Below are 25,353 nucleotides of genomic sequence, written 5' to 3' on the forward strand. Positions count from 1 at the left end.
TCCTTACCTAATGGAAGGGGAGGAGGCAACCTCCCACACTTACAGTTTATCAGAAATCAGCACAGATTGGCCCTCTTGGCGACCTGAATCCTCCCCCCCCCCCAAAGGGTTTCTCTGTGTAGCCCTGGCTGTCCTGGAACTCACTCTGTAGACCAGGCTGGCCTCGAACTCAGAAATCCACCTGCCTCTGCTACCATCGCCCGGCCGCAGACCTGAATTCTTAAGACATTGAGGCTCTGCTTTTCCTGGAAGCTGTGAGGGCTGGGGCTGTATTAACCACCGGTGGTACTGACAGTTTTTGAGAACTTCAAGCACTGAGACCCACCTTGGGGCAGGGCAGTAAGCGAGGGTAAGGACCTCCCTGAATGGCTAGGCCCCAAGATGCCCAAGGCTGAAGGCACAAGCAACTCAGACATGGAAAGCGCTCGCTATGGCTTTCCCAGACCAGATGTGGTGAAGAGGCCCCTGGGAGCCCTCACAACAGAGTGGAAACTGGAAACGGGATGCCTGAGGTTCCCACATCCCTACGGGAGGCAGCTGAGAGGGTCTGGGTAGTGCACAGGGCCTTTGCTCTCCAGTACCCCAAACAGCTGCAAACAAGGCTGTCCTTGGTCTCTGAGAACCGCACTTCCCGTTGCTGCTGTGACTTTCCCTTTAGGGACTTGGAATGGGAGGGCTGAGCAGGTCTTACCCAGAACAAGCCGTTCCTGCACAAGATCAGTCAAAGCAGTTTTAATTTTCAGATTCCTTTACTCTCAAGTATATATAGAAGAAGAAGCCATGGGTCCTGGCGAATATATGTGGTGACAGAAATTAAGGCCACTGCAAAGGCCCTACCTATTCCACCCAGCTCCTTCCTGAACAGACCCGACCCACGTGGGTCCCCTGGGGGCTTTGGTCAGGGGAAGGGGTCAAATGGAAAGAAATTCTTGGCTCATCTAAGCAATGAGCACTCAACTCAGAAACCAGTCAGGAGGCTGAAGGTGAGGAAAATGAAGACCTGGCAAGGAGGTGTGGGGGAGAAAGAGAGACGGAGACATGGAGATGGAGAGGGAGAGGAGGAGGGGAGAGAGAAAGAAGGGGGAGGGGAAAGGGAGAGGGGAAAAGGGAGAGGGAGAGGGAGAGGGAGAGGGAGAGGGAGAGGGAGAGGGAGAGGGAGAGGGAGAGAGAGCCACCACCTTAGGATCTGAGGAAACACACAGTTCAAAGGCTCCCTTTGTTAAACTGAGTGTGGCCCTGCCTTCTGGGTCTCCAGGCTCCTTTCTGTGTGGCTCTGCCCACTGGGAGCTTCCCATTGTCAGCCGGAGAGGCTCCAGGTATGAGCAGCACTTGCGGGGTGGGGAGGAGGGCACCCAATCCCAGACTGGGTACGATGTGGCTCCCTCAGGTGGGATCCCTTTATTTATTTACTCAAGTCCCCATACAAATCCCTGGCCTGCTGTGCCCCCATCAACTGAGCTCCTGATCCTTGCTCCCCTCATGGCGGTGGTCTCTGCATGATTAGCTGCTGGTTCTCCAGGCACTGCTTCAGCCTGTCTTCTGTCAGAGTCAGCCGCTGTTCCAGAATGGACACTGTCTGCAAAATAAACGGCATCAGGCTCAGGATGGCAGGCCTGCCCGGCTGCCCTAGGAATCACTAAGCCACTTCAGCCTGGTACCCAAATGCCAGGCGCCTCGCTTCCCACCAATGGGCTCTGCCTGGCCTGTCATGCCCTCTGCGCCTGTCTCTGGAGTTTGTGGGCAGGAGGAGGAAGGGCAGATGTCAGATCTCATAGCCTCCGTCATTCCCCCAAGACAAGCGTGGTATGAGGGATTCTGAGCCCTAGTCTGGCACGTCTGCCCGGGGCAGAGGCCTCTCTCTCTGCTCAGGGCACTCTTTCCAAGGCTGGCAGGACAAAGCTGGGAAGTGTCATCCATGCCACCAGCCCGAGCCCAGAGGGTGTGGGTCCTCTGAGGACAGAGTGAGACAGTGCCACCTGGGGGTGAGGATGAGGGTGACCACTGGCGAGTGACACTGCCTCACGGAACCACTTCCACACGCCCAGCATCCCTAAGGCTATGTGGACCTCATGGACCAAGACCAGTCTTGCAGACAGGGCTCCCACGGAGACTGTGGAAATCTGTCTGCCTCCCCTGGCTTTGGGCAGCTGTGAACTGCACAGAGGGCCGTCCGTCACTCTGCCTGGCCCACCAGTCTCACTCATCCTAATAGGCTGAGCTGACCAGGCTCTGCCGGTCATTTTCATTTCCACTACTGAGGGCTGCTGAGTGCCTACTGCATACATGAAGGCCACCCCAGCCACCGAGGATAAGGTCACCACATGTAAGCTTGGCTCCCACTGTCACTAGAAAAGCCAGGTAATGTTTCTCAAGAGATATTGTCTCATTCCCTGAAGGCTTGAGCTTGATCCAGAAGAAAGGAAGCTTTCATACACTTAATAAAACAGACATTTTGAGAAAAGAGTTTCCCTTCAATGCAGCTATAAACTCTCGTAGCATCCTGTGTGGATGTCAGCTGTCACAGAGGGTGCTGTATCAGATGACCGGCCCCGTCTGCATGAGCTGGCCAGGGACGGGAGGACCCTGTACCCTAAGTCACAGGACAGAGCCTGAAAAATCACTGCCTGTACAACAAGAACTGGACCCCCGAGACAGAGCTAAGCTCAAAGAATCCTCACATCTCCAAGTTGGCCAGCCAAGGACGGCAGAACGGGCCTGCATCTCGTAAAAGTGGCAGTGGAAACAGCCCCCGGCTGGCCCGAGCAGCATTCCTGCAAGTTTCCATTGGCTGCCTTGAAACTCGCACTGCCAGAAACAGTCTCCTTGCAGTCCCTTGCCGACAGACAGTCCGTCTGTCCAGGACTCAAGGCCACGGCGGGAGCAGGACTGATGGCATTTCCTTTTCTGCCTGCTTTTTTTTTCCTTCCCCTTTTAAACTTTTAATAGGAACCCAGTTTCCAAGTGCAGAGACTATGGACCTAAGAAACAGGATTTGCTGGGCCCACGGTAGTGCTGGGGCCTCTGCTTGGTTCCACGGGAGGGAGGAGGAAGGCCCACACTTTAGCCCAGCAGGGCTGTGGTCCTTAAATGTGTCCATATTACATTAAATTGAATAATGTCCCCATTGGAGGTGCCGGGCCCACTGGGGACACGTTTACGTGCAGTTCTGAAGGGGTACTCCTTGCTTTGTAGCCTTAATGTATGTATTCCAGACCTCAAACTTGTGGCAATCCTCCTGCCTCAACCCTTCCAGTGCTGGGATGAGAGACAAGAACACCATATCTTCCCTGCCAGGCAAGCTTGAAGGGTTGTGCCATCTTTGCATCTGGACCACACTTTCTCCATCTGCTCTGCCCTGAGCCTATTCTGCCAAGGAGTCATGTGGCAGTCACCACCAGGGATAACTACCAGACAGTTCCAAGATACAATTGATCTTAACAGGTTTTGAGCCTTGGGCAGGAGGGGCTTTCTAGGTATCTGTACATTCAAATGCTGTCTGGCATCCTTGGTTTGATAGTTTACCCTCTTAATAGATTCTAAACCAATAACACACACGCATTCTTTTTTTTTTTTTTTTTTTTTGATTTGGTTTTTTTCGAGACAGGGTTTCTCTGTATAGCCCTGGCTGTCCTGGAACTCACTCTGTAGACCAGGCTGGCCTCAAACTCAGAAATCTGCCTGCCTCTGCCTCCCAGAGTGCTGGGATTACAGGCGTGCACACGCATTCATTTTCACTGAGAACAATGGTCCCCATGACAGAGCTGGGCCTGGGAACCATGTTTTGACTTCCGCTGTGGAAACTGTAACCCGCTTTAATGCGAATTGCATATCCTTCCAGAAAAATTTTAGATTTCTTCTTCCTCCTCCGTTTTGGGACAAGATCTCCTATAGCCCAGGCTGGCCCTGAACTCACCTTGAAGCTGAGGATGGCCTTGAACTTTTCCTGCCTCTTCCTCCTAGTGCTAGGATCACAGGCATACATGCACCACCATGCCTGATTCATGCCCAGTTAGGTGCTGGGCATCAAATCTAGGGCTTTGTGCATGCTAGACACATGACTACCCACTCAGCTCTATCGCCAGTGTGTGATGTTTTCTTCTTCCATAAAGGAGAGGATCTCCCAGCAGTGGAAAGGCCCCACCAGGGCATCTGAGTAGCAGGATTACACCACCCCAGCCTGGTGATGTAACTAAGCAAGGCCCTGGCCGGGGTCTGTATAGGTCACAGCACTGCAACGGTCCGGATAGGCTGCTGCCACTTTGCCAGGACCTAGGAGGAAGGACATCTGGGGCTTCCCTGGTGAGGACCAACCTTAGGCCACCTCATGTAGCCTTTTCACAGTGGGACTTTTACCTGCAGTAAGCACATGTCTACCAGTGTGGGGGTCTCAGAGGGCTTGGTAAGTATGTCCTGCATCAGTGTCCAGAGGACCCTGACTGCCCAGGGCCCTTGCAGGGGGCCTGGTCACACAGGCAGCTAGCTGCTCACCTCACTTCAACCCCATGGGGTTTCCTGTCACAGAGGGTCTGATGGGCTGGGATATAATGTTATATCTGACCCTCAGAATGTGAATGGGACTTTAATAAAAGTATAACTGCAGGGGCTGCAGAGATGGCTCAGAGGTTAAGAGCACTGATGCTCTTCCAGAGGTCCTGAGTTCAATTCCCAGCAACCACATGGTGGCTCACAACTATCTTAATGAGATCTGATGACCTTTCCTGGTATGTCTGACAACAGCTACGGTGTACTTACATAAATAAATAGATCTTTAAAAAAAAAAGTACACCTGTAATATTGGGAGTCCACACTCCATAGCTTACCTGCCTTGATGCTCTTTAGTACAAAGGCAGATAGTGATTTATGCTCTGGTCCAGTCCCTCATATGAAAGTGTGTCAGACCAACTTGCAGGTGCCCAAGGGGCAGAACACATATCACAACTTCCAGCCCCAGTGTCTAAGCATGCACAGCCCAAGGGGAAGGTGGAGGCCTCCAGGGCACCCAACTCCAGTTTGCTCAGGGCCAACCAGGGCCAACTCAGGCCTCGTCACACACCTGGGAACACCGAGACACACTTTCCACATTGCCAGCATCCTCTCCCCAGACCTCAGGTGCATGGTCTTTGATTTGCCTAAATACCTAGGCTTGGGATTTTTATAGGAGCCATAAGAGCAAGAAAATTTTAAAAACTGTTGGGGTGGTGAGATGGCTCCTTAGGTAAGCCACAAGACTGCCATTCTGAGTGCGATCCTCAGACTCCACGGCTGAAGGAAAGAACTGAATCCCCAGAGTTGTCCTCTGATCTTTACATGCATGCTGTGCTACGTGTGCAGGCATGTGTTTAAACATGTGTGTGTGTGTGTGTGTGTGTGTGTACAATTAGAAAAGGGAGTTGGGGATCTAGCTCAGTGGTAGAGCGCTTGCCTAGCAAGCGCAGGGCCCTGGGTTCAGTCCTCAGCTCTGTTAAAAAAAAACAAACAAACCAAGGTAACAATTAGAAAAGGGAAAGAAGGAAGGAAGGAAAAAAAGGGTAATGTTAAAGAGACAATCTTGTCCGGGATCAGTGGGTGTCCAGGTGCCCATTGGTTCAAAGAGACAAATACCTAGCTTTCCTCTGGCCAGGGACTGAGCTGGCCTGCCTGGCCTCAGGCTATGCTGAGAAAGTGCGGCATGAGCAGCACCAGGCCAGGGAGAAAACCGCAGGAGCTCACTCATAGGATGGGGAGAGGGCCACAGGCCACACAGTCCTCAGAGCAGCAGGGAGAGGATGTGGCTGCAGCCTGGGAACAGTCTGGGAGGGGCTGCATAGCTGTGGGAGGCAAGGTGGAACGGAGGGTGTGAGGGCCGGGGTGGCTCAGACTGGAGGAAGGGAAGCCCTGGAGGAAAACAGACAAAATTAGAGAACTCTCTCTAGAGAGAGAGAGAGAGAGAGAGAGAGCTAAGATTCAGGTTAGAGAAGAGAGACAGAGTGGGAGGTCCCTCGGAGAGGACTGAGGGACACAGTAGGCCTCGGAGAGGTCTAGAGGAGGAATAAGCGGTGAGCTTCTGAGTCAATCCTCACTTCTGGGAGAGCAGGAGGGGGGAGAGAAGGAGGGCGGATGGTGCCTCCACAAGCCCCTGATGGAGGAAAGGGGGATCCATCCAGGAGGGCCAGGAGCCCTGCCAGGGCTCAGGACAATCCAGGGTGCTATGGAGCCCTGCAGAAGACGGCCAGGGAGGGACTGCCCAACATAGGTGACTGGATAGCAGGAACCCAAGGGCACAGTGACAAGTGGCTAGGGCCAGCCCTTAGCTCAGCAGAGCAAGTTTAGGAGCTGGGGCCAGGGGGTGGGACTGCTGTGTGACTCATCTTGGGCTTCTGGAGGAAAATCCTCCTAGGATAGGCTCAACAATGGTATTCTGTTTCCATCCTGATTTTCCTGCAAGGGGAGGGGAGCTAGCGATCTGCCTCTGGTTAGGACAGCATTCCCAGGCAACCGTGGCTTCTTTCCTCACAGTTCAAGGCGAGTAGACATTTTATGTAACACTCCGAAGGGCCTTCTAAACAGTCTGAAAGGAACTGACTCTAAAGCAACAGCCTTTATTTTTAGTCACCTAAGAACCATGGTGATTCTTAAAGAAGCCGCACCACAATGCCACGCCTGCCCTGTCTGGCCCAGGGCGCCCCTGCCCCAGTGGCAGAGAAACAGAGCACCAGGGTTGTTTTGACAGATGCCTTTTTGTACCAGCATTAGTTATGAGGTGTCTGCTGAAGGTCTACTAGGACCCCAAGAAAGCTCTGGGACCCCCCCCCCCCAAACAGCTGAATCTAGTCCCTGCCTTGTCCTTGACAGGACCAAGAACTCACAGTGGCCAGACCAGATGCCCTGCATGGCACAGAGCCGGGGCTTGGGTATCTCAGCTGGCCTGAGGTGACCAAGGGGTGACTCCTGGTCTCTCTGACTGGTGTGACTAGGAAGCTAGGGTGAGTTCACAGGGCCTCACAGGTGGCCACACTGCGCTGGCGGTCCTGGCAAACTCCCAGAGGAGGGTTCTCTGGGTATTTTAAGGAGGGGTGAGAAAGTCCAGAACCCCAAGATTACATTTCTTCCTTAAGTGAAGGCGAAACAGTCGGGTGGCACATGCCTTTAATCCCAGCACTTCTGAGTTCGAGGCCAGCCTAGTCTACAGAGTGAGTTCCAGGATAGCCAGAGCTACACAGAGAAACCCTATCTCAAAAAAACAACAACAACAACAACAACAAAAAAAAAGCCCCCCCAAAAAAAGAAAGAAAGGGGAAACAGTGAAAATGGTCAGGTACAACTGTGTGGTTGTACCCCCATCTCAGGGAATGGGCCCTGACACCCTCATGGTCTCTCCCAGGGTTGTGTGGCCCTTTTATTGTCCCTCTACTTCCTGATGGCCACCTCCTACCCGTCTCACCACTGACCTCCCCTAGAGTCTCACTGGCCTCGTGCCCTCTCTGGCCTGGGTTTCTCAAGGTGGGCACGTCCTGCATCTTTCTACAACTCTTTGTTCTTTTACCCCACATTGCACTGTGTTTGGGAAGAGGGCAAGAAAGCAGGCTTGGCGAATGTCTTACCCACTGGAATGGTGCCCCTGACATAATGGGCTCTGGGCCTGCAGCTCTCAGTGCTGGGGAGGCTGCTGCCTCTGGGAGGAGATTGACACATGTCACATGGTGGCAGATCGTGGTGCTTTCTCAAGTACAGGATGAGTGAAAAGGACAGGGACACCCGGCAAACGGTCAGGAGGCAGTGTGGTTGAGTAGGAAGAGATCTAGGATAGAAATAAGGGCTTGGGGGCGGGGATTGTGGTGGGACACACGGTTAATCCCAGCACTAAGGAGGCATAGGCAAGCGGATCACTGAATCCAAGGTCAGCTGGTCTACAGAGATCTACAGGATGGCCAGGGCGACACAGAGAAACCCTGTCTCAAAAAGAAAAACAAAACGGAAAAAAAGGAAGTAGGGGTCCTAGCTGAAAGGAGGAGGGAAGGAGGAAGCCTCCACTTCCTCTTCCTACTGCTGTGTCACTAAGCCACGGGTCTGAGCAGGTTATCATCAGAAAGATGATATGGTGTCTGCTAGTGGCTGAAGGAACTCTGGGTGAAGACCTGACCCTAGTCACCTGGTCCTACAAATAGAAGAATGAAAGCTCTTCAGAACACAGACAAAGGACACATGCTCAGAGTCGCAAACCTTGCAGCTACTACTCCCTTAGCCACTGTCACCACCTGTGCAGAGTGCCTACCACACGCAGTACAAGGGACTCTGGTTCTAGACAGAGGGCTGAGTTCTGGAACTGTTTTGCTGTCACCAATGGCAAGTGATATACATCTCAGCAGGGGTTACCAGGGGCACTGTTAGGTCTGCAGCGCGCCAGCCACTCTAGCCACGCTTCTCAGATACGTGGCTAGACTCAGGAGGGTTTGCACATGCGCAGGACGCACTGCAGCTTCCCTCGGTTACCCCACTCCCCACTCAGCTCTGGGGACCTTCTTCCCAGCAGCTTCTGCCTACCCTGGTCAGAGCACTTCCCTGTGGTCAGGTCCTATTCCAAGGAGAACCCTGGGCCCTCTTGGGAGAGACAGTAGATTCCAGAGAGGAGGGCACTATTTGGGCCTGCTCCATGAGCTGGAAAGGAGGTGACACGGACAAGGTGGGCAAGTTGGCTAAGCCAGGCAGCCAGATGGAAGTAGATGCCCCTCCGACCCCGGCCACATGCCTTCTGCCTGGGCAAGAGGAGGAATAATTGGAGTCTAGTGGGGAAGCCTGGGCCAGGGACATCTTCCCTAGTCTGGGGAAAGACAGAGATCCACTCTGGCTAGGAAAAGACAGCAGCTTTGGGCAGAAGGTAGCACTCAGCTGTCTCATAGCAACCAAGGAAGCCACAGCAGGGCTCTGTAGTGCTACCTTCTGCACTAGCACATAACCAGCCTGATGGGCTCACGCCTTCCCTGCCATGCTCTGGAGTTTACCTCCTGTCTGCCCCCACAACACCCACGTCTCAGCTTCCTAGTGACCCCTGTCCTAGGTGACCCTTGTTTCCCATCCTTCCCACCGCCTCTAACACGCCCCCTTTCTACGCAAGACATCAGACTCCTTGTGTGTGACACTCAAATGACACCTGTGGCCACTACTGCTTCCTGAAGTCCAGGTACAACTTCTCTCCCAGGGTCCCCTCCTGGCCTCAAGCTGGGGGCCTGCCTTCCTCTCCTTTGTGTGTGGCTGCAGCAGGGGTGTGAGTCCCTGGGAAATGTCACAGGGATTGTCAGTGAGAAGCTTTGGCTTGTATGACAAAAGACCAGGACCCAGACTTTGATGGTCCGCGCTCAGATCTGAACTTGACTGGCCTTGGCTATATTACCACTCAGGGCTTCAGTTTTCTTCTTCTTCTTCTTCTTCTTCTTCTTCTTCTTCTTTTTTTTTGGGGGGGGGGGAGGGTGGAAGGTATGTGTTTTGAGACAGGGTTTCTCTGTGTAGCCCTGGCTGTCCTGGAACTCACTCTGTAGACCAGGCTGGCCTTGAACTCAGAGATCCACCTGCCTCTGCCTCCCAGAGTGCTGGGATTACAGGCGTGCGCCACCACCGCCCGGCTGGGCTTCAGTTTTCTTGTATGTAAAATATGGCTCTCAAAGCTACTGTAACACTCACTGAGTAACTCTTGCCCTGGCTGGGCCTTGGGATATCGGGACACTGAAGTGCCAGAGTTTCCTATAATCAGTCCTAGGAGGGTGTGAGCCAGCGGGGTGCAGGGAGGTCTGTGGCTGCTTACAGCTCCCCTACAAGATCTCTCAGGAGGGTCTTGGGGAGTACCCTCCCCCCAAATACAGGACTCTATTATGGGCTAAGGGGTGTCATTTAAAAAAAAAGGGTGCTGTTACCCTGACCACTGTGAGTAACAGTGGCAGGTCTGGAATAAGGTTCTAGGGATGCCCATTGGCTCCATGAACCTGGACCGTGCGACCCAGTTAACACCTTTGTTCATTTTAAAGATAGAAAATGTGGATTCAGTCTCTCTGTTGCATGGTTTTGACTCTGCTCAGATCCTCAACATCTAAAACAGAAGTGGTGAGTGGGGAGCCCTGCTCTGGTGTGAGGTCTTCTGAGCTATTAAATCCAAATACAGATGCTGAGCAGGCAGTCCCTCCCAGCTCTACTCTGTCCCTAGCAAGCACAGGGACACATCCTTAACGTGCACACACACATGTACTCATAGGAAGCCCTGCCTTGCTGATGGTGGACAGTACCCTGGCCAGTTACATGTCCAGATGACTAGCAACTAGAGGGACCAACTTAGCTCCCTGGGGACAGGTCACTCACTGGTTTGAGTGCAATCCTTCCTGACACTCAGGCCCTTGGTCATAGCCCACACTGAATGATTTGTTGCACGGGGGCTTTGAACTCTGAGGGTGTGCCCACGCTGGCCCTCAAGCAGCCCGTCAGCCAGACATCTAGTGTCTGCACCATAAGGGCAGGGATTCGTATAAATCTTGATCACAAACAAGTCCCAAGTCTTCCTGTTCCGGGACATGGTGGCACTCAGAAAGTACTTGATGGACAGATGCCGAGTCCCCGTGTTGGGAAAGTAGAGAACACAGTTCCCTGAGAGCAAAGGGCAGCCCAAGGCCGGCGATGGGGCTGCTTGGCTGTTGGTCAGCTCTTATCTCACTTTAACCTCTGGATAGAGCAAGCTTACGTGTGGCAGGGAGGGAGGTGGGTGACAGACACCAGCTATCCTACCCCAAGCATGGCCCTCCCCTGCCTGGCCTTGGGAGAGCCCCCTCCCCCTGTCTTTAGGAGAGCAGGAAATGGGGGAAGACAAAGTCAGAGCTGGAGTCAAAGGATCTGTGGTTTCCTGCTCATCCCATCAGCCCTGACTTGATCACTTACAGCTTGAAGGCGGGAACTCTGGAGGGAAGGAATGGAGGGCCTGTCTTACGATGACATCTGTAATGCTGAAGTACCCAGGATCACACATAGCTGGCCCATAAAACACAAGAAGCTACAGAAATCCCTCATAATCTCTAAGTGCCCTACCCCCCCCAACCCCTCTCCCCCCCCCCCCCCAGGTTGCTGCAAGCAATATAAGCATTTGGCTCCCGGAGCCCATGGGTCCCGGCTCTGTTCCGCATTATCTCAGGGGTATAGGATTTCTCTGATGTTTTCGCCTGCCCCAGTCCCCATCTCTACTGAAGATTAGCTCTCTTAGGGAAGTACACGAAATGCTATTTTCTATCATTGGATTAGCCACTGGGTTAAGGAATTTTGACTAATTTACCTTCTCGTGGCTTCATAGCAATCTCTCTTTCCACCTCTCAAATAAGCAGAGCCTCTCCTTAAAGGAGAAGCTGTAAAGGGACCCTCCTCCAGCGTCTGTAAAGGGACCCTCCTCCAGCGTCTGTAAAGGGACCCTCCTCCAGCGTCTGTAAAGCCAGATGCTCCTGGCACCTCTGGAGTGCTGCCCACTCAGAGGAGACCAAAGCCCAGCCCTGCCAACGTGGACCTGGGTTTAGGCACCTCTCTTTGCCAACTACGGGAAAGCCACCTGGGAAACCAGGTGTCTGACAGAATCTAAGGTATAGGATACAGGCACGTTTGTCCTGAGGTTCTGCTACACTGATTCTGCACCGAGTCTAACAGAGCTAAGTAGTGGCATGAACCTTGGCCACCATCTGCATCCCCAAGCCTGGAGACTGCTTTGCAGCTGGGAGGCTTGCAAAACATCACTGCAGCCTGGCAAGCAGGCTGCAGCTCCTGCCCAACAGGACAGCTGCAGGGACAGAGAAGGGCATATGCCATCAGGGTGGGTTTTCATAAGCTATGTCTGCCACTTGGACCCACCAGGGAAAATCCGCTTCGCTGCCCGGAGTTTTCTAGAGGCACTAGCCAGGTTGCAATCAGGACGAGGCATAGAACTGTTCTCAATTGCTGTGATGGGCAGAGCTCAGCACTTCCACTCTTTCTTCTTGCTGCAGCCCCAAGGGTATGAAAGGGTACGTGCTCACCTACAGGCCTGCGTCAAAGCGAGTGCAGGGGACTAGCATGTCCGCCTGACATGGCTTTCCCTGGCTTTGGTGTAATGGAGCTTCAGCAGAGGGAGCACCTGGCAGCCCTCAGGGTCAGCTGTGGCTTGGTTCTTCTCAAAGTGGCATCAGCCTGTCTGCAGCTGCCTGACATGACACTTACACAGGCCCCTTTCTTGTGTTCAGTGTTTGACCCTTCCTTTAGAGGGCTCCACATGAACAGGGGCAGACACTGGAGTCCCTTCATCCATTGCTAAGCACCTCCTGCAGCAGCCAGAATGACGGTCCACGTATGCATCTCATGCGTCCCCGCTCGCGGTCGCCATCTTCCAGCCTGCCCCCCTACTCTAGCTTGGAGCCTCAGAAGAAATCTCATATGGCCAACCGTGAAGATTCCCAGGCTCCAGAGGTAACCACAGCCATTGCCCGGCCCATTTCTTGGCGCGTGAGGGATGGGGGTGGAGTGGTGGAGTGGGGGTGCTTTTCACCACAACCGCAGACGAGATGGATGATAGAAAGCAAGAGATGTCTGCCAGATCCCCAAGGGAGCTGCCATCCAGCCTTCCGTGCAATACCAAATGCAAGCTAGGTCTGGGGTGCAGCTAATAAGCTGTGTGCCATGAGGGGCTGCAGACTGCCTGACTTGGTGTGAGGCAGGAATGGTACCCCTCTGCTCCCCCCTCCCACCTTCCCTACTGTAAAGCCACAGGAGCCTGTGGACTGAATGCCAAAGCCAGCAGCAGGGCAGGGAGGAGGAGCCAGGACTAGACAGATGTTCTTATTCTTCCCTGGAGTGTCTACAACTAGCTAAAGGCAGGGCAGGCATCAAGCCTGTCCCCACCACAGATTATACATGTCTTGAGTCCCTTGTCTCCCAAGAAGTAACCTCTTAACAGAAAGACAAACAAGCCTCTTGTCTCCAAAGCCCCAAGTGGCAGGGGCTCAGGCCATTCTGACCTTGACTGTGCTGGAAGGGTAGGCCAGGAATGCCCGTATGGAGAGGCTGACAAACTCACTGTGGACTGCCTGTGTGCCTGTCAGCAGATGCTGATGTGCAGAGGGCGGTCTCCATGGACATGAACAGGCACCCTCTGTAAGCGGTACTGCTAGGAGGCACGCAGGGAACTCTTGTTCTGCATCTTCCCTAAGAATGGCGTGTGGGATCCCATGAGAGGACCCACAGGGGAAAAGGTGTTAACTACTTTGAAATCCAGTCTGTTCCTACAAACAACAGCTGGCCGGCCTGACAAAGGACACCAAAAGCCCCATGACATAGTCTTGCAGTTCTGCCCATAGCACAGTGGTGTGGGGTAGCGACCCCACCTTTCCCACTAGTGTGGAAGTAGACACTTTACTCCAGTAGCCCATTAAGCAGGGAACTGCTGGGACTTGGCAGGGCAGGGGTGGTCAAAGGTACCTAAATCCCCAAATCAAACAAAAATCTTTGGCCTTGTTGAATGACATCAGCGGAACTCAGAGACCTCAACATCTAGCAAACATAACTGTCAGGGAGCCCCAAATCAGCAGAGGTTGTAGGGCCTGGTTCTTCTTAAATTTTAAGCCTTGGATTAGAGCTTAGCAGTCTCTAGGAGCCATAGGGACCCAACTGTGACGTCGCCGCATGGCTACGGCTGGCCTGAAGCACTGCGTGCTATTAAAAAAACACTTGGAGCAAGAATCTGCAAGAATTTCATGGTTTGGTATTTTTAAAAAGCAGCAAGATGTGAAACTTGAGTCAAAAATAACTCTGCTGTCGGCTCCTGAAACGGAACCCCCCTCCCTGACATTTGCACTTCCCTGGCAGCTCACAGGGTTCCTGGACTCGAATGTTCACTCCTGCTGTTCCCATGCTATAGGCTTGCAGGGCTGTCCCACCGTGCCACGTACAACGCTGCAAATTGTTGGTCTTGATCACAACTGCCCCAGTCCAGTTTACCAGTTAACCAAGGATCCTAGTAGGTTTGGCTAGACCCAGCACTCAGGAGGCAGAGGCAGGTGGATCTCTGAGTTCAAGGCCAGCCTAGTCTACAGAGCGAATTCCAGGACAGCCAGGGCTACACAGAGAAACCCTGTCTCAGGTTGGAGAGGGGAGGTGTGGGGGAAAGGAAGGAAAGATGGAAGGAAGGAAGGAAACTGAGGCCACAGGAATTGTATCAAAGGTCCAAGACATCCAATTGCCTTCAAATCTAGGAAAGTGGCTGTGCCGCTAGGCAGGCGGCTTATTCAGCGAGCTTCTCCATACTTGGTGGGTATGAATGAAGCAGAAGAATCCTGACTACTCTAAGCATGGAAGGCATCCAGCTAGGACCAGATCCTCCATGAACTCGGCAGAGGAGCAAGAGAAGCTCCAAGCAGCAGCCTCACAGGGATAGTGAGAAGTTGTTCTCTCCTGCACCAAGAGCGCGTGGGGGGGGGGGGAGGAGAGGAGGAGGAGGGAATATGGCGTGTGTGCATGTGCTCATGTGTGCCTGGGCAGATGGCCTCAGGGGCTAGCCTTCGGGTTCTGATTACAGAGCTCTGAGCAAGAACTGTGGCTTTGTCCTTCAGGAAGGTCAACTCTGTTCAAGGAGATGGTTTGGTGGGCAGTGAAAGTTGAGATCAGGGTTCTGTGAGTGCCGGGCAAACACTGCCCATGTCCCCAGCTAAGCCAGCTCTCTAGCCTCAAACTTGTTTTTAAAAAAATATTTATTAGTGAAGGAAGGTGCCCAAAGTCCACAGCCTGTGTACAGAGTCAGAGAGTGAGCCCCGAAGGGGTCAGTTTCCCCTCAGCTCTGCGTGGGTTCTAGGGATCAAAGACTGGCAGGCAAGCACAGAATGCTTTACTGGATGAGGCACCTTGCTGCTTCTTCAGGAAACTTCTCGATGAAGACATTCCAAATTCCACCCAAAATGTTTAGCAAGGGATGCAGGGATGCTCTGCCCACGGTGGCCATGATCAGGATTACCTACTTCCTGCCAAAGCCACAGGCTGGGTGGACCCAGGTGAGACCATTATTGAGGCCTTGTTGGCACCTGGCAAGATGCTAACTTCCATGAAATTTGAAGGCAAGCTCCAGTGGGGGTGCAGTGGGGAGCCCAGGAGGAGCTGCTGGCTGCAGCCAAGTATCAGGATGTGCACGCTCAGGGGCTTCCCATCTAAAACAATCTGAGGAGACATGAAAGGTCAGGCCGGGCAGAAGGCTGCCAACTGGGAAAAACAGACAGGAGGAGTCAGCGCAAATGGCCCCGAATCTTACAAGGTCATTTCAAAAGCTGTGGTTCTCTTATAGATGGCTCCTGCCCCTCCAAGACAGAGTTTCTCTATGTAGCCTTGGCTGTCCTGGAACTCAGCCTGTAGACTAGGTTAGCCTTCAAGTCAGAGATCTGCCTGCCTTTGCCTCCCAAAGGTGTGCGCTGCCACCCCTGGCTCATGAGGGCACTTTAGAAAATGAATGTGTGCACTTTATAAACACAGGAGTCTCTGAAAGGTAAAATCAACGCAACCCCAACGTGGGGCTCAAGAACTGACTTCTGATGCAGCACAAACCACAAGGGCAGGTGGGACTCTGAGGGCCTGCAGGGCCTCTTGACCCCAAGGGTCATCTTGTTGTCTTGGGAGGCTAGAAGCCTCCGCTTTGCTGATCTCACCACCCATTTCCTCGACCTGCAGTGAAGTCTGGCTGGCTCCAAGGTTTTAGAAGTTGCCTCCCAGGAGTAAGCCTGTGACAGCTCTGCCTCCTGCCCAAGTCAGTCTCTGTCTCCGTCTCTGTCTCTCTCTCTCACACACACAGACACACACACACATACACACACACATACCCCTCTGGCTTCTGCAGGCTAGGCCAGGCTCCAACTCTGCTCTCTGCAGCGCCCCATCATCCCTGGGCTGCTCTGTAACTCCACCAGAGGCCCGGAAGCCTCCATGCCTTTCCTGGCTGGGCGCCTTAGGCACGGCTCTTAGCTTCGGCAATGGCCCCAGCTGCCTGCTCCCCCCTAAGGCCTGGCTCTGACATCAGATTCAGTTAAGGAGACTTCTCAGGGATGGCACTGGGTTTCACACAGGAGCAAACAAAATGGGCTCAGTGCATGTGTTCACAGGGGGAACCATCACTGACTGCTACAGAAAGAGCTGAGAAATGGCTCTCCTGGGCCTGGGAAGCTGTAACTTCAGGAGGCAGTAGAAGACTGGAGGAAGGCTTTGTGGTGCTGTCATACAGAAGGCTCTGGCCGTAGCAAGCCTTGGGTTGTAGCAGTGGGAACAGCAGGCCCCTAACATGACGAGAGCACAGAGCTCGGCTGGCACAGGTAAGCATAGTTCATATTCCCAGAGACTGGGGTGGGTGCTGCAGTAGCCGACAGGAGGCTTAGGTTTTCCTAAGGTCATCACGGAAGACTGGAGAGAAGCCAGAAATACTCTGAGCCCCAAGAGTGGAGTGGTGCTCAGTTTCCTGACTTTAGGACTTTTCTTTATAGAAGGGCTGCTTGGGGCAGAATGCTGGGAATTTGTATCTATCTTTCCCTCAGACTTGAGGTAAACAGACTACAAACATCCACAGAGGCTGTCTTCCCCCCTCCCCCCAGCTGTACACCCACACACCAAGACAGACTGCTGACTAAGAAGGTAGGTTTTGTTTGTTTGAATGTTTTGTAGACCAGGCTGGCCTTACACTGCTGATCCTCTTACTGCAGCATTCCAATTGCCAGGATTGCTAGTGTGAACTACGATTTCATCTTTAAGATCAGTATATTGGGATGATGAGATGGTGGTTAAGAGCACCAAATGCTCTACCAGAGGTCATGAGTTCAAATCCCAGCAACCATCCATAATGAGAAACAAATAAAGAGCCGGGCGGTGGTGGTGCACGCCTGTAATCCCAGCACTTGGGAGGCAGAGGCAGGAGGATTTCTGAGTTCGAGTCCAGTCTGGTCTACAGAGTGAGTTCCAGGACAGCCAGGGCTACACAGAGAAACCCTGTCTTGAAAAAAAACAAATCCAAAAAGAGAGAGAGAGAGAGAGAGAGAGAGAGAGAGAGAAACAAATAAAGAACCTATGGGCCGGAGCAAGAGGGAGAAAGGAAAGGGGCGGGGGGTGGGGTGGGGAGAACAGCATATCTTTGATCCCAGCACTTGGAAAGCATAGACAGGTGGATCTCTATGAGTTCAAAGCCAGCCTGATCTACAGTGCAAGTTCCAGGACAGCCAAGACTACATAGAGAACCTTGTCTACAAAACAAACAAACACCAAACAAACAAAACAAAACAAGAAAAGAAAAGAAAGAAAAAAGAACCTAGGGTCTCCTGTAATGGGAGGGCCTGTGACTGGAGGGCCTGTGACAGGAGGACCTGTGACTGGAGGGCCTGTAACGGGAGGGCCTGTGACTGGAGGGCCTGTGACTGGAGGGCCTGTGACTGGAGGGCCTGTGACTGGAGGGACTGTGACGGGAGGGCCTGTGACGGGAGGGCCTGTGACTCCTTGAGAAAGCATCCCTGTCCACTATCCAGCGCAAATGCATGGCTCTCTCTGGAAGGATGCTCTCTGCAGGACAGAAGTGTAAGCGACCCAGGAGGTCCCGTCTCCCTCTAGGAGGCCTTGAGGAAGTGGACTTCCTTGAGGAGGAGGAGGAAAGAGGCAGTAAGCGTGCTCACTTCACCACAGATGATTCACTCACGTGGACATCACCGAAGCAGGAGTGGGTGCTGAGGTGACCAGAGCTCAGAGAGCTTGGACTAAGCAGAGGAGCAACCGTTGACGGAGCACGCACAGCCAGCACTCACAGACTAAATGGGAGCCCTGCTCAACAGGCCACTTGAAAAGGACGGTGGCAGTGGTGCCTGGGCTCAGTCTCTGGAGAGGGCTGGCTCAGTTAGGATCAGGCCCCCAAAGAGCACGGTCCGAACTCAGATGTACCGTGTAGACAGGGGCTGAGCCTCCTGGCCTCCTGTGGGGCTTAAAGGAATCCAAGCTTCCTCAAGACACAGTGGGTCCAAGGGCGACACTTCTCACTTTGTGGTGCCAAGGACACACGGGCACGGTCAGAGGAGACCACTATGGCAATGCAGAGAGCAGTGTCAGGTAGGACATCCTGACAGCCAGCTGCAGGCCACTCTACTCCGATACACGTTTCTTACAAACCTCCTATCATACTCCTGACGGCTACAGAGACAACCTTCCATGTGTGCCCCTAAGCCAGCAGCAGGAGGTGGTTTCGGTGCTACACTCCTTTATTTTTAGACTCTCAGACTCAATTTCCAATTTTATCCTGTAAAGTCCTAATGACTCCACCTCCCCTGACCTCTTACTTGAAGAGGCTGTGAGGAACATGAGGCAGTTTCTGTCGGGCCTCAAGTGGGCTTTTCATCTTAAAGCCTTGGCACACTGTTCACGCCTCTTCAGAGAAGGCTTTTTTTCTTCTCAGGGGTTAACAGGTTTCCCAGAATGTCTGTACACTGTGCTCTGGAGATCCACAACCCTGACACCAGCCACTCAGCCACAGATAGTGGGTGCCGCTATCTGTGGGCCCAAAGGCAAAGCGTGAAGTGGCTTTTCTCCCTTAGCCTAGGCTTTAGAGTTCAGGAAGGGATAGCAGGCACTTCAGCTCCATTTCTATCACCGTCCTTTGCAGTCCCCCTGCAGGGACAGCTCTAGCCTCTCCCTGCGTTTACAGCCTTTCCTAGCAGGCTGTCCTACAGCCTGGGGTGTAGAGCTCTGCAGGGTGCCCACCAGGCATCTAAAGCCAAGGCACAGGGAGACAGGATCTTTCAACACTGCCCTGCCCACTGCTCCCCTTGTGCCACATGTCAGCCGCTCTGATTGGTTCCTCCAGACCACAGGCAGGCTCTTCTGTGGGGGGTGGGGGGCCTCCCTCAGAGGGATGTTCCTCTGGGCAACCACAGAGCAGCCGCCACCTCCTTTGGGGTACTTTGCTCCCACTGAAGGTGCTATGCTGTGAGTTGCAAGTTGCCACTGTTAAGTTAAGCTCCCAAGAGTCGGACCCACATTTACCTCACTGAAGAAAACCAGAGGCCTTAGTAAACACTCACTCAGCAGACACCCAGAGACAGCAAGAGACAACACTGCAGAGACTCAAATCCGCTGACCCTTACCAAAGCACAAAGGTCAGTGTCCAGACTGTCTGTGCATTACAGCCCGGGCACCAGAGTTTAGGGCACCAACAGGGCCGTTCCCAGGGCACCTGAGAAAAGGCATGGACGGTGCTGAGTTCAAAGCCAGGCCTGTAGAGACACCAACTCACTGCCCAGCTCCCGGCAGATGCAAACAGGCATGAATAGACAGAGATTCCTCTCTAGTACTACAGTGACCCAGCCATACCAGGGGTATGGCAGAGACCTGTGTGGTGATTTTGGAGTTCCGTGGCTGGGTCTTCCATAGCTCCATCAGTCAGAATCCCAGGGAAGACACTGATATTTCATTAATATTGATTGGAAAACAGGTCCATTCTCCCAACCCTCTTTACACTCAAGGAAATAGTTTTTTATTTTAGAAGAGTCTCACACTGTGTAACCTCAGCCAACCTGGAACTGTTTTTTTGTTTTTTTTCGAGACAGGGTTTCTCTGTGTAACCCTGGCTGTCCTGGAACTCACTCTGTAGATCAGGCTGGCCTCGAACTCAGAAATCCACCTGCCTCTGCCTCTTGAGTGCTGGGATTACAGGCGTGCGCCACCACTGCCCGGCTAACCTGGAGCTTATTAAGACTAGCCTTAAGACTCATTATAGACCAGGCTGGCCTCGAACTCACAGACACCCACTTGCCTCAGCTTCCCCAGTGCTAAATTAAAGCTGTGAGCCACTGTGCTGGCTAGTTTTATGTCAACTTGACACAAGCTATAGTGATTAGGGAAGAGGGAAACTTAATTAAGAAAATGATTTCACACAGCACAAGTTCCAGGACAGCCAGGACTACACAGAGAAAGAAAATGCTTTCATAAGATCAAGTTGCAGGCAAGCCTCCAGGGCATTTTTCTTAGTGATTGATGAGGGAGGGCCCAGCCAAACATGGGTGGAGCTGCCCCTGGGCTGGTGGTCTTGAGTTCTATAAGAAAGCAGTTGAGCAAGCCAGGAGGCAGTATCCTCCATGACCTCTGCTTGAGCTCCAGCTTGCAGTTCCTGCCCTGTTTTAAGTTCCTGTCCTGATTTCCTCTAATGACTACAACACGGAAGAGGAAGCCAAAGATCCTTTTCCCCCAGCTTGTTTTCCGCTTTGGTCCTGGTGTTTCAGCAGAGCAATAGAAACCCTAACAAGACAGGCGCCATGTCTTAAATCCGGTAAAGGACACGGTCCATGAGGAACACAAAGGCACTCTGAGCTTGTTTTTACACACCTGTGACAGCGGCGCTGAGGCTGGAGTAAGGGTCAAGGTCAGTCTAGGCTAGCCAAGGTGACCCTGACTCATTAGAACAAAACTCAGTACCAGCCAACCAACATTGAGTGGCTCAGACAGCAAGCAGTGCAGATGAGGGGTGTGGTCCCGTCAGGCCCACCTGTGTGAGGATGTCCAGCTGGCCCACGATGTGCTCGAGCGTGCTGGTCAGTGTCTGGGGCATGCTCACAGGCTCCTGGGCTTCACCTTGGACTGACTCCAGACTCTTCTCTCTGCCTGGCGGGACAGGCAGATCCATTTCTGGCTAAAGACAGAAAGAGACCAGGCCCTCAGTCTCTTTAGTAGTTGAGGAGACAAGGAGAGGGGACCATCTCCAGAGGATTATCTGAGAAGCCAGGAGAGCTGAGGAAATGGCTTCACGTCAGCAGGGAACAGCAGGGACAGTACACGCACCCCTTCCACACACCGAGGTCCATACGCCCATCTCTCACAGCACAGACTGAGGAGAGGAGATGTTGAGTGCCCAGCAGTCCATACTAGATGGGGCCGGGGCACAGGGACAGTGGACCCCTGGGTGCTCAGAGTACTCTCAGATCTCAGAGGTCCTCAGGGAGGCTGGTCCAGCTCACGACTCTTCACTCTCAGGCACCAACCAGGATGCTTCTTGGAGCAGCCAGAGACGTGAAGGCCACAAAGCCCTGGAGTCCCTCTTCTCCCAGACAGCTTGATTTCAATTTTGCCCTCCCAACGGCCCAGCAGCTGTGGCCCAGAAATGAGAGGGGATGTTCCAACCCCTGCCCTGCCCCAGATCCCCTGGAAAAACAAAGATCTCTGTGTGACTGTTGTGCCCAGATGGCTGGCAGGAGCCATAATCCACAGGACAGCCACAGCTGGCTTGTCTCAACAGGACTCCAGGGGTGGGAGGTGCTTGGGTTTTTATGACTTGAAGGGAGACTAAGCCCCCAAGTCATAGAAGTAGAACCCCTCTCTGTACACAAAGGAAGACTTCTCCTGTCCGGGGAAGCAGCCTGCATATGCGGAGCAGGATTCTCTGAGCCCGGGGCCTGGAGGCAGCTCAGCAGATGTCACAGTTCCAATCCTGCAGCTCCACTATGCAATACTGGTGGCCCATGCTCTGGTCAGTCCCCCAGCTTCAATGACCCACATGTGGAATGTCTAGTGGACATTCCAGATGTACCATGTCACCCCCAGGGCTCTGTCCAGTCCAGCCCACCTCCTTCCACACCCTCTTGCTTGTGCCCTGGCACTCACACGGCACTTCCCTCTCTATGGATGCTTTGCTGCCCTCCCCTTCCCCGGCAGCAGCTCCTTTGTCCCCCCCCCCCCACCACACACACACCCTGCTAACTTGGGCCTTCTCCTTCTGGGCCTGTTCCTATAGCCACTTCATCTTAAAAACAAGGGCTAGCACGTGGGCAGACAATCGGTACTGCCTGCTCCGGGCCTTCTGTGGGAACTGTACTCATCACTCCCTTACCCACAAATCCAGGACATCACTGGGCTCAAAGCCTGTGGACCACCCATGTACCACAGAGCTAAGCCTACTGTACCCAGAAGTCGCCCACCTCCCAGCGCCACAGGCAGCGAGCGGAGTATACTGAGGACAACTGGGACTCAGCTTGGACACCACCTGTAGACCCACAATCGGCTGGCTGCTTACATCTCTCCTCAGCGTCGACCCAGCTGTGGAGGATCATCTGGCCTGGGCACGCTCACCTGGATTACCTCACGGTCCTCAGAAAGAATGGATGCAGGAGACGGTTCAGGTGACAAAGGAATGTATGGCAAGCCAGCATGTGGAATCTACCTGGATGTTTCTCTTTATTAGGAAAGAGTTCTGATCTTATAAACCACAAACTCTCAAGGACATATTGATGTGAACTTGAAAAATGCCAGCTCCAGTGGCCAAAGAGCTTGAGTGTGAGATGTGAGCCAGAGGGACATTCTTGAGAAGGAAATGGATGTCACGATCACATGCCCGCCCACTGTTGACATGCCTGCAGTGTGATGTGGCCACTTCCTAAGCTTGGCTACCAGGACCAGGGCTCTTCCAGCCCTGGAATCAATGTACTTCAGATCTCAGGGCCTACCCAAAAGCCCATTCCATAAGGAAACACTTCAGAAGCCTACCAGCCTTGCCAAGACAGCTTGGACTCAGCACAGTGAGCTCCAGGCCCAGGTGGTTCTGCCATGGGTGAGGAATGAGAAACCGGAGAGGCCTTGGCTCCATGACTCTAGCTAGTACGTCTACCTTCTCATCTGTAAAATGGGGTCAGTGAGATAGATGAGCTCACCTGAAGTCACCATCAAGCCTTGTGCCCCGCCCGCTCCTTTCAGACAGACACACTCTTCCCCAGGGCAGGAGAACTGTGGACACACCAGAACAGTCTACTGAGAGAAGGTTATAGGCTTCCTGTCCCGACAGCAGGCACCTTCCAGACTGCTGCTGCTTGCTGCCCAGGAAGGAGGGGAATGGAAATTCTGAGGGTTTCTGCAGAGCAGCCCGGAAGCTGCCAGTGCTGCACTGAGCTTCTGGAAACAGGGGGCGATGAGGTGGGGGGAGGGAGGGAGGGAGCGCCAACTTTAGCAATCGCCTTCTGTGCCAAAGCTGAGCAGAGCCAAGGGGGCAGCAAAGACTGGAGCTGTGGAGCGCCTAGCTGGAGAAGCGGCTTCAGGGGAGATGTGTTCCCATGGATACCGTGGGTACAGGCTGTCTTCACGCCACAACAAAGAAAACTGAGGAAAGAAATGCAAATCCTGGCACTTGGAGGCTAAGACGAGAGGGCTGTGAATTCCAGGGTAGCCTGGGCTACATGTGGAGACATATGGGGTGGCATCATGAGGACAAGTGCTTCCTGAGTTCAGTCCCAAGCCCATGGCAGAAGGAAAGAACTGAGGAACACGGGTCCTCTGCCCTCCACGTACACGCTACGCTACACACAGACAGCTACACTCACACACACTCAATGTAAACAAAGATAGGGTTTCTGTGTAGCCTTGGCTGTACCAGAACTCATTTCATAGCCCAGGCTGGCCTTGAACTCATAGAGATCCACCTGCTTCCTGAGTGGTAGGATTAATTTAAAAAATAAAAACATAATATTAATAAAAAAAGAAAAGAAAAATCATTTAAAAGGATCTGGGGTTTCTGGAAGCTGGACATGGTCCCTGTAACCCCAGCACTCGGGAAGCTGAGGCAGGAGGATCACAAATGTGAGGCTAGCCTGTACTTCAAAGTGAACTTAAAGCCATGGTCTGGGCCGTCCTATCTCAACATAACAAAGCCCAGCACTACCGCACCGAGACCGGCCAGTGTCCCTGCCATCTACTGCGAGCCCATAGCTAACATCACCTCACTAACTTCTCGAGGCTCCTTCACAATAGGGATGGTTTTATTATTTTTCAGTCTAAGTGTTCTCTCAGGAAAGATCACCCTGGCACATTATGTACCTGCTCAGAATCCTTCAGCTGGGATCTAACCTCAAAGCACAACTTCCTAGGTATCAGGCAGTCTGTGCAGGTGACATGTCAAACTGGCTGCAGCTGGACTTGTTTGTGGAGGCCTAAGCGTTTCTGCATCACTGGCCTCCCCTGTGTGTCCTGGAATGCCTGCCCAGGTAAGGACAGAAGTCCTCCACAAATACTTGATGCCTAGAAGAGCCCAATCCATGGGACCAGTGACATTCCTGTGACAAAACCTCTCCAGCAGGTGCACTGCAGCAAAGCGCCACGGGCCACAGGCCCTGCCGCGCTCAGCTGCACTCCAGCCTTCAAGAGCTGGAGCAGTCCCTGTGACGCCTGCGGATAAACACAAAAGCAGATGCGGAAAGCTAAGCCAAGGCAACGGAGCCGAGTGCTGGAGGCTGGAAAAGCAAGCTCACGGCAGGTTAACCTGAAGCACCCTAGGGCCCACAGTGGCCCCTGGGTGTGAGACTTATTCTTGGAGTCATCAGGGCACACACCTTTGGCCCTGACTGTCAGGCGTTTTCAAAGCTTTAACCGGGAAAGAGTGACCCACCCTGATGTGGGCGGCAACATCCCACAGGCTGTGGTGCCAGGCTGAAGAAGAACTGAGGGGACACCAGCATCCGTCTTTTTGTCTCCTGGCTTGCAACCACTGGGTCATGCTCTGCCACCATGCCTTTCCAGCATGACGAACTGTATCCTCTCACACTGGGAGCTGAAATCAATGCTCCTTCCTTACCTTCTTCTCTTAGGTACTTTCCCACAGGAGGAGAAGATAATAATAATAATAATAATCCAGTGCATCCCAAGTAAACTCCCACCAGGATCTGTCCACATGTGCAGTTCCATACTATGCCATTTACATCAAATATTATTTTAATACTAAACCCACAAAAAGTCGGGCGGTGGTGCACGCCTGTAATCCCAGCACTCTGGGAGGCAGAGGCAGGCGGATTTCTGAGTTCGAGGCCAGCCTGGTCTACAGAGTGAGTTCCAGGACAGCCAGGACTACACAGAGAAACCCTGTCTCGAAAAAAACAAATCTAAAAAAACAAACAAAACAAAAAATAAATAAATAAACCCACAAAAAAGATGTGGAAACTCCCCTTGGAGTATTCACTTGGAGTGAGACTGTAGGGGTCTCTTCGCAGGTCCCCTGGAGTTGGAGGCTAGGCTCTCACAGCATGTTTGAAGGTGCTTGCCTGGGTTCTTCAGTCAGCTCCTGTCACACACCACCATGGGCCCCACCCTTCAGATACAGCAGGGATGCATTGAAATCACTATCTCAGTTACTCAGGCACACCAGGAGTCAACCCATGAAATTTCATTAAAAGCAACAAACTTGAACTGCCTCTAGGTCTTCATTGTCAGAGAAATCACTCTGGGTCGATTTCCTGACTGGTCTCTAGGTTGGCTGACTGACTATACAATGGGCCTAGGATTCTGGGAGTTGGGGCAAAGCAGTAATCCTTCCATAAGAAGAAAAACAGGAATAACCTAAAAGAACCAAGCTTTCTTCTC

The 25,353-nt window shown here is 52.9% G+C and overlaps 1 protein-coding gene across 3 annotated transcripts in view; it reads right to left on the reverse strand.

Moving 5' to 3' along the window:
* Positions 1–730: 730 nt before the first annotated feature.
* Poc1a (POC1 centriolar protein A) overlaps positions 731–25,353 on the reverse strand; it is a 71,171-nt gene continuing 46,548 nt past the window's right edge. For 2 of the 3 annotated variants that reach the window (XM_052187409.1, XM_052187410.1), the window contains 2 exons: positions 20,507–20,650; positions 731–1,576 (listed from right to left, as the gene is read on the reverse strand). In XM_052187409.1, coding sequence (XP_052043369.1) covers positions 1,478–1,576; positions 20,507–20,650 — 243 coding nt within the window. In that variant the 3' untranslated portion in view covers positions 731–1,477. The remainder of the gene's footprint in view (positions 1,577–20,506; positions 20,651–25,353) is intronic. The other variant, XM_052187411.1, reaches the window with a different exon arrangement.

Source organism: Apodemus sylvaticus, chromosome 7 (genome assembly GCF_947179515.1).
Source record: "Apodemus sylvaticus chromosome 7, mApoSyl1.1, whole genome shotgun sequence".
NCBI lineage: Eukaryota > Metazoa > Chordata > Mammalia > Rodentia > Muridae > Apodemus > Apodemus sylvaticus.